The sequence below is a fragment of the Bombina bombina genome, chromosome 8, assembly GCF_027579735.1.
Source record: "Bombina bombina isolate aBomBom1 chromosome 8, aBomBom1.pri, whole genome shotgun sequence".
In the NCBI taxonomy this organism is placed as follows: domain Eukaryota; kingdom Metazoa; phylum Chordata; class Amphibia; order Anura; family Bombinatoridae; genus Bombina; species Bombina bombina.
Genome location: NC_069506.1, coordinates 81883526 through 81893450, shown reverse-complemented (window position 1 = coordinate 81893450; position 9925 = coordinate 81883526). Strand labels below are relative to the sequence as shown.

At 37.7% G+C, this 9925-nt stretch overlaps 1 protein-coding gene across 1 annotated transcript in view; it reads right to left on the bottom strand.

Annotated features, from left to right (window-relative positions):
- Positions 1–5932: 5932 nt before the first annotated feature.
- Positions 5933–9925, bottom strand: part of LOC128638464 (uncharacterized) — a 665546-nt gene continuing 661553 nt past the window's right edge. The window contains exon 15 of the mRNA XM_053690421.1: positions 5933–6281. Coding sequence (XP_053546396.1) covers positions 6150–6281 — 132 coding nt within the window. The 3' untranslated portion in view covers positions 5933–6149. The remainder of the gene's footprint in view (positions 6282–9925) is intronic.

Sequence of the window (9925 nt, the reverse complement as noted above, 5' to 3'; positions counted from 1 at the left end):
ATTTGTTCAATTTGTACAGATTGACTTTTATTTAAAGTAGCATCAATACAGTTAGTACATAAATTTCTATTGGGCTCCACTTTGGCATTGCAACAAATGACACAGGTATCATCCTCTGAATCAGACATGTTTAACACACTAGCAAATAAACTTGTAACTTGGAAATACAATTCAATTAGAATAATATTAAAACGTACTGTGCCTTTAAGAAGCACAGAAGATCTATGACAGTTGAAAATTAATAAATTGAAACAGTTATAGCCTCAATCCTTGTAAATAACACAACTTTAGCAAAGGTTTAATCCCATTAGCAAAGATAACAAATTCTGAAAGCAGGAAACAAATTACAGAATAAACGTTTTTTATCTCAGTCAAACTATAATTCTCACAGCTCTGCTGAGAGAAATTACCTCCCTCAAAATAAGTTTTGAAGACCCCTGAGCTCTGTAGAGATGAACCGGATCATGCAGGGAATACAATGAGTTGCTGACTGAAATATTTGATGCGTAGTAAAAGCGCCAAAAAACGGCCCCTCCCCCTCACACACAGCAGTGAGGGAGAACAGAAACTGTCAGAAAAACAGATTAAGCAACTGCCAAGTGGAAAAATAGTGCCCAAACATTTATTCACTCAGTACCTCAGTAAATGAAAACGATTTTACATTCCAGCAAAAACATTAAACATAATCTCTAGTTATTAAACAGCTTTATGTATTTCTTACAGTGTAATTCTAGTGAAGTACCATTCCCCAGAATACTGAAGTGTAAAGTATACATACATGACATTATATCGGTATGGCAGGATTTTCTCATCAATTCCATTGTCAGAAAATAAAAACTGCTACATACCTCTATGCAGATTCATCTGCCCGCTGTCCCCTGATCTGAAGTTTACCTCTCCTCAGATGGCCGAGAAACAGCAATATGATCTTAACTACTCCGGCTAAAATCATAACAAAAACTCTGGTAGATTCTTCTTCAAACTCTGCCAGAGAGATAATAACACACTCCGGTGCTATTTTAAAATAACAAACTTTTGATTGAAGATATAAAACTAAGTATAATCACCATAGTCCTCTCACACATCCTATCTAGTCGTTGGGTGCAAGAGAATGACTGGGAGTGACGTAGAGGGGAGGAGCTATATGCAGCTCTGCTGGGTGAATCCTCTTGCACTTCCTGTTGGGGAGGAGTAATATCCCAGAAGTAATGATGACCCGTGGACTGATCACACTTAACAGAAGAAAAGTATATTTATATAACCATGTTGGCTGCGCAAAACTGGGGAATGGGTAATAAAGGGATTATCTATCTTTTCAAACAATAACATTTCTGTTGTAGACTGTCCCGTTAAGTTGCATGGTGGGGCTTTCAGGTAGGGCATCCTTGTTCATGGCTAGTAATTTAGGCAAGGTCAAAGCAACACATTTTTTCTTGCATCTGAAGATTTTGTCTCACCAGGGGAGTACTATTGATATCAGATTGGTGATCGTCTACATCAGAGATTCTTTGTTCTGCCACATTGTCTCGACAACTGGAAAACGTCAGTAATTAAAGGGACATGAAACCCCAAACAATTATTTCATTATTCCGATTCAGATAGAGAATACAATTTTAAAGAACTTTCTAATTTACTTCTATTATCTAATTTGTTTCATTATCTTGGTATCATTTGTTGAAGGAGCAGCAATGCATTACTGGTTTCTAACTGAATACATGGGTGATCCAATAACAATCGTTATATATTAGCAGCTACCAATCAGCAGCTAGAATCTAGATTCTCTGCTGCTCCTGAGCTTACCTAGATAAATAATAGCAGTAAATTGGAAAGTTGTTTAAAATCGTATGTTCTATCTAAATCATGAAAGAAAATAATTGGGTTTCATGTCCCTTTAAGGTTTCTATCTTCGGGAGGAAGAAGCTTTTGAGTTCCTGTAGATTGGGACTGTGTGTCTGAGAGCAAGAGCCCGGGTGGGGGGTTAAGGAGGACCGTGTGGATTTCTGCCACATGTTGTAGCTTCTTATCAGATTATTTTGAACGTGCAGCCATTGTGGCTTTCGTAGGTTTAGAAAGCTTCTTAAAATATTTGTCCACCTTCATAAGGTCTCAGTGAATAATAAGGTGTGTTCTTGTAATCAACTCTGAAGGTGAGGGAGCCAAGAATACGAAGAAAAAAAAATGTCCACCAATAATTATCTGTGTAGCTTAGAAAAACAGTATTCATGCAGAGAATGTTTTACTGTACGGAGACACAGAGTGCTGGTGCATTTACTGTGAGTGGCCACTTGGTGTCGCTGTTGCACAGGTTGAGTCCCAACTGAAGTGATTCTGTAGCAGGAGACACATGGTGGCTAGGGAGCACCCTATATATAAAGAAAAAATTATCCTCTTCAATAATACAAAGATTGTAATTAAGGCACAGTCCCCTTTATTGTTTACTTTGTGATGTTGTTGTAGCGCCTAGACAGACAAGTGCTTAGGGAGGATAGGGGTTGTATAAGAGGTATTCAGCAGTGCCCTTGTAAAACCAAAGCATCTCAAATGTAAATGCACTTCAAGTTGCAACTCATTTTCACATATAGAACCAATCTATATCAAGCACAATATTGCAGGCACCTATACATGCAGTTATCTCTAACACAGTACATTACCCCTTCACAGGAGCTGTTGTTGGACTTTTTGCAGTTAGTCCAAACTGAGTTGAGAAGTAGGGTTGCCACCTCAGCCATGTTTTCCTGGACATTTATGAGTTACACATGCTGCAGGGTGTGCAGGTAAGAACATGTATTGTGTTTCTGGACAGCACTATTCATATTCCTACCTGCACACCCTGCAGCATGTGTAACTCATAAGTGTTCTGTATTTTAAGGGACAGGTGGCAACCCTATTGAGAAGGCAGAGCAGGTGACTGTGGTGTGCAGGGCAGTCTCCAAAGAACTCCTCACCACGACCAACTTGCAGGAGATTGCTGTTTGTTTGTCCCCCAAGATGGTGCCAACATCAGATCTCTGTATGGCGCAAGATTCAGTGGCGGCTGGGGGGCTGTGAAGACTCTTCACACATTGCACGACCCGGCGTTTACAGTTGCTGGGGGTTCCCCAGGCAGTTAGGGTAAATACTTGGGGGCTGCTATCTTATAAATTTACAGCTTGATGTGGAGCGCTGCAAAAGTTTGCTGCCGCTCAGTAGCTCCACCCACCAGAAGTCCTTATTTTATATTTTTACCCTCTTTATGAATAAAAATCCATCATTTATAACAAATTAAAGGCTCTCTGTTTAAAATAAACCAACATGGTATACCACCATTATTCATGTAGTGTGTTTAATTATCTAAAATTTAGGTATAAGAAACTTCACCTAAATATGTCGTGTGTTTGTGTTTCATAGCATCTTAACCATTTTATTCCCTACCCAAAAGTTATAGAGTCAGTAGAAGTTTTCATATTAATACTGTATTCTATAAACAATGTTTTCATATCCAAAGTCCTCAATATGGTGTATTAATAGTCCTCTATTCCTTGAGAGGTAATGTTTATGTACGATTACGGACCCTAGGCGATTTTTTTTGGTAAGCTTACAATATATATATATATATATATATATATATATATATACATATACACATACATATATAAACACACCTCCTACCACTATAGATTTTTGAGATTATGAGAGGCCCAAAAGGGGCTTTTATTAGGCACAGGATGTAGAAAATGTGAGGTTTATATTATTTTTATTTATTTGCAAGGCTGTGCAGACACCAATTATTAAATAAATATAATCCAACAGCACAATTATGTGCTTTATTATGAAATAAAGGTCAAGGTCATCATCTCAACGTTTCGGACTCCAAACCCTTACTCATGCCATACAATGCACACCCCACACTGGGCCAGATTACAAATGGAGTGCTAATTAATTGAGTGTTAATTGCGCTCATATTATTAGTTGAAAGTAAACTGTTTTCGCTCGCGAGCCAACACAACAAGCACAAAAAGGCGAATTTACAATATACTGTGCGCGTTCACGTATTCCCCGCATAGAAATCAAAGGAGAAAAAAAAGTGGAGCATAAAACCCAACTCTCGGTCAAACATGATCGCATATTGTCATTTGCGCTAACCACAGAACATTGGAGTGTGAAATATTTACAGTAAATACATAGTTAAAACCTTTATTATATGAATATTGCAAAAATATGTTTTTTAATGTTTTCATCTACTGAAATACATATGTACACATTTATAGACATATATGAGTGCATTGAAGCCCTTTGCCATTATGTTTTTGAGTGTGTATATATGTCTGTAAATACATATATACACATATAAATATGTACACACACATATATATATGTTAAATCCCTTTGCCTGCCTTTTTTTTTCTAACACCTGAGGACTCATATCTTTGAGCCTTTATAACTTTTTTGGGCAATATTTTTTTGAATAATGTTTATTAGATGGTGTTATAATGAGTGTAACTGTACTTTGTAATGTGTTTTTGTTTCAGGAAAGTTAACCAGAGCTCTGAGGATGCGGAAATCATTCTAGTGTAAATCGTGATTGCCCTCAAGCAATCACGTTTACTTTCAACTCGTAATACCAGAAGTAAGCCCGACGAGCACAAGCACCCTCAATAAACCTCTTATAGCTTGTGCACAAATGATTGCACTCCACTCGTAATATGGCCCATAATGTCTAATGAGTCCAATAATGAAGGCACTGGTCTTGAATAAAAACAATTAAACATCTATAAAACTGATACTGTGGCTTCCTGTTAAGCCATTGTCAAGACAATGTCCAAAACAAAAACATAAAGCTTGATTTTATTCAAGACCTGAAAGTCCTTTTGTTACAAGATTTGCTTATGTATTCAAAATTCTCTATTGATTCTATGGGGAAATACGTGAACGCGATATTCTAACTTTGGATTTTTGTGGTAGTCGGGTTACCGCAAGAGGGAAAACAGTTTACTTTTAACTCATAATACGAGCGCAAAAATCTTACTTTTAGCGCAATTAACACTCAAGCGGGAGCATTAATTAGCGCTCCACTTCTAATCTGGCCCAGTGTGGGGTGTGTATTGTACAGCATGAGTAAGGGTTTGGAGCCCCAAACGTCGCCATGATGACCTTGTCCTTTATGTCATAATAAAGCCAAGTGGAGACAGATATTGTGCTGTTGGATTTTATTTATTCAAGTTTGACTGCAACTATGCAGCAACCCTTCCATACTAGTTCATACTGAGACTGTTAGTGAAGTGCTGGTAACTATATCTGTATACTGGATTCTGCTGCTAGTGGTTAACATGCACCGATACCATATAAGAGAATATGGAGTCTGAAGCTAAAACAGACGGGTCAAACTTAGGTTTTCATGTATTCTGAAGCAGATGCCGCAAAAATTACTACATTGGTCCGTGGTTCACGTGACTTGAAAACATTACCAGTTGAAAGCTCAAGTAAGTCATATGAAAGGATTGCAAAGAAATCTATGATGTGGGACGTACACTCTACAACACTTGCCGAGTACCATAGGGTGAGAAGGATACCAAGGGGGTTGAGAATGACAACTTGTCCTACCCTAATGGTACAGATTAATGCAGAGTAGTTTGAATAGTTAGAATATATCCTTAACAAGTGTTCATATGACTTGGTTGTGTTGACAGTGGAATATTTGCAAAAGGATATGGAGTCTCAGAAGAAAGCTAAAATGGAGACTAAAGAGCAGTTGAAAAACACCTTAACTGCAGAGGAGTTTGCAAAGATTATAAAATCCACTGATGATGCAGTTGGTTGATTTAACCTTAATAGTTGTCTTAATATGATGTTCTGATCAGTGCCATTGTTTATGTGACTAGGCAGTGGCAATAAGGATGAGGATTATTGAAAAATCCAAAAACAATCTTTTGCAAATAAATATGCAACCTTGTAATAAGATTAAAACATCAGATTTGTATTTAAAAACAAAAGACTTTACATTACAATTTATATGTTATCATTATTACCTAAAGAAAAATGTCTACTAGTTGTCAGTTTGAAAATATCAAGTGTACAGCACCTCATTCATTAATTTTGGAATGGCTGAAACGGAATAATATGTATATGTTAAGGACACTTAAAGCATTTGATGCATTTACAAGTCATATTGTTCATTCCAATTCTTTGGTATTTTCTAGATGAACAACACAATTCTCCGTTCTTGATTTCTCTGCCTCAAAGACAAGAAGGTGACTTCTAAGTGTGTCATCTGGACCAGTCTGAATTATAGATGGATCATTGTTCTGTTGGAAAAAAAGAACAAATATAAAAATACACATATATCTGTAAAAAAATATATACAGTACAGCTATAGTTTAAGCTCACTGGAAAGTTTAATCTTAAATTTCTATCATTTTCTAGCATTGTGAGGAAGCTTAGTGAATGCAAATACATTGATTTAGTATTTAGTATTAAGTGTTAAAAAAACCCCATCATTTATTCTTACCTGATACATTTCTTTCTTTTTTGGTTGTGACAGTCTACAACCTTACTCTTGGGAATTCAACACCTGACCACCTGGAGGAGGCAAAGACACCCAAGACCAGAGCTTTAATATCCCTCCTACTTCCCTCTCTCTCCCAGTAGTACGTATAGCCAAGTAAAGAGATTAAAGTAAAAAAAAAAAAAAAAAAATAGAGATACAGTGGGTATTGAAAAGAATCACCCCCCCCCCCTTGAAAATAATCACATTTTGTTGCTTTGCAGCCTGAAATAAAGACAGATACAGTTTTTGTTTATCCAGTTGTAATTACTCAGTGCAACTTATAATATTCAAGTGAAAAATATAACACCAACATGTCAGGCAAAAATAAAGACACTTCAAAATCAGAATCACTGAGTTGGAAAAAGGATCACCCCCCTCCCCTAAAATGACTTGTAAACTCAAACAGGTGTAGCTAATCACTTTCTCAATGGCACACACAAAGCCATTTGACCTTCAACTGTGATCAGGTGTGGGCATATTGATCAGCTCAGCATGAAAAGCTGGTAGTGCAACTGAAGCAAACAATCAACTATGGGTGGCAAGGAACTATTAAAAGATCTCCGGGATAATGTTGTGGACAGACACAAGTCAGGAGATGGATACAAGAAAATATCAAAGGCTTTATCAATGCCTAGAAGCACAGTGAAGTCTATTATTAAGAAGTGGAAGGTATTTGGTACAACACAGACCCTCTCTGGATCAGGCCGTTGCTGCTAACTGGATGAAAGAGCCAGGGGGAAACTGGTCAGAGAGGCTACCAAGAGGTCCACAGCAACTCTAAAGCAGTTGCAGGAATTTATGACAAAGAGTGGTCATTGTGTGCATATGACTCCATGGCTTGTATTGGAGGGTTGCAAGAAAAAGCCACTCCTCAAGAAAGGCCACAGGCAGTCACAATTGAGTTTTGCCATAACACACCTAGGAGATTCTGAGGCCACATGAGACTAAAATTGAATTATTTGGCCTCAACACCAAACGATATGTCTGGAGGAAATCCAATACAGCTCACCATCCAAATAACACCATACCTACAGTAAAGAATGGTGGTGGTTATATCCCGTTATGGGGGTGTTTCTCTGCAGCAGGCACTGGAGCACTTGTCAGGATAGAAGGAATAATGGATGGGGCAAAATACCTTCAAATTCTTGAGGAAAATATGCTGCCCTCTGCCAGGAAATTGTCAAGGGGAAGAAGGTTTACCTTCCAACATAACAATGACCCAAAGCACACAGCAAAAATAACCACACAGTGGTTGAAGGAGAAAAAGATGAATGTCCTTGCATGGCCTAGTCAGAGCCCAGACTTAAACCCCACCTTTGATAAAGCTCTTTTGCGAAACATGTTAGAGGGAGTTGGGACTCTTATGTCCCTCTCCGGTTGTGTGTTTTAATTTGCTGTAACGGCTCCCGTGGGGCCGCCTGTAGTTACCTATATTTAAATTTGACTATTTTACTACTTGGTAGTTCCCATGTTATTATCCTATTTTTGCTCCGATAGCTTCATTACATTTTATTAGTTGTGTTTCCTGTCTATGACAGGACGGTATAACAGGTATAATTACTTTTCTCCTAGCCTCCCAGCTATTATTTTTTAGATTGCCACTCTATATAATAGCTTTGTTCTCTAATTATGTGGCTCAACTCTTGCGTTAATACACTAACAGGTGCTTAATTTGAAAATTATAACCACTCACAGGCGGTGGAACATAAAGCAGGTCCTCGGGACTATTATTGATCCCCCAAAATAAAACCTAATATACAATTAGGGGATTGATACGTGCCCTCTAAATTTCAGTCACACCAAATACACCTTACTGCCGCCCAGCAGAAACTAAATGTGCCGTTTCTAAAATCACAAGCCCACTACAGTGAATGTTTGTACTAAAATGCTTATGCTATACCAACTTTGTGTTTTGATCTATTTATAGTGTTATACGACTACTTTCCTGTATTCACACTCACCGTAAATATTTACAAGTAAATATCCACTACCTATGGCACTATATTAGCGGGTGGCTCTTATTCTGACCCTATTCCCCAAGTTAGGGGTTTGGAAAATACGGTGGCTCAATTAATAATGTACTAGCGTAATAAACGTTGACATATAGGCAATAAAGTACATATTGTGAGCTTACCCTATGTGTCTTGCGCCAATACACTAACAGGTGTTTAACGTTAATAGCACGACCACACACAGGTGGTTGAGCATAAGATATTCAAATTATAAGGATGTATACCTAGTGTTATTACCAGGGCGACGTGTGGGTTGGGTTGTGTTTGAACATACAAATCCTTTGCAGGGATATCGTAATAGTGAATACTATTAACTCATTTAACACCAACTGCAGATAATAATAAAAACACTCAAATAACTATATACAAATTGAACTGTACGGGGCCGTGTAACAGGTCCTCTGGACTACTATTAACCTCCCTAAAATAAAAACTAAAATCTCATTCAGGGGATCTATGCGTACCTTCTATATTTCAGTTACACCAATACACTTTACTGCGGCTCAGTAGTAACTAAGTGAGCTGTTTTCTGTTAATAAAATCACAAGCTAACAACAGTGAATCTTTGCACTACTTTTTTTAATAATTGATTATGTCATACAGATTAATCTCAGTGTGCTGATCTACTCCCATAATTATACGAACATTCCCCTATATTCGCACTCACCTTAGTTATTAAGCAGTGTTAATAAATATCAACCATTCAGAGCCCTATATTAGTGGGTGTTTTATATCCTACCCAATTCCTCATATTTGTGGGTTCGGTCAAAAAGGTGGCTCAATCAATAACATACCTTAATAAACGTTGACTTATAAGGCAATAAAGTTGGAAAAAAAATTTGAGCTCACCCTATGCACCAAGGTGCCTTATGAGACATATTTCCTACCACTAAGGAGTGACGCTTCAAGTAGACCACACATACTTGAGGACAGCCCAAATATTGGGATAGACCTGACATATAAACTGATCTATGTCCTATACCACATGAGGATCTATACTTGGATCCCATTCCCCTAGCCAGTGGTCTAGCAAGAGTAGTGGCCCGCGTGGGTGACTATTGTTACTTTTAACCCTCATTGTACCTGGCATTACACTCCTTGTCCAACTTTTCTATCAGAGCAGCGCTATTATCTTTACACCCTGGGGGCTTCTCACGTTAGTGTTTTTAATTGTGTGTACCTACAAATCCCATTTTTAATGTGAAATAAAAGTTACGTTTTAAACGTTTCTATGCAGACAGTACATTTTGCATGGGTCTTCTCTATCCATTGTCACGTATATATGTATACTAATTTGAGTTGTTGAGTGCTATCCATGTACATTCTTTTTTCAGTCGTGTACTGAATTTGTTTCCCATTGAATATCTGTGGCATGACTTGAAGACTGCAG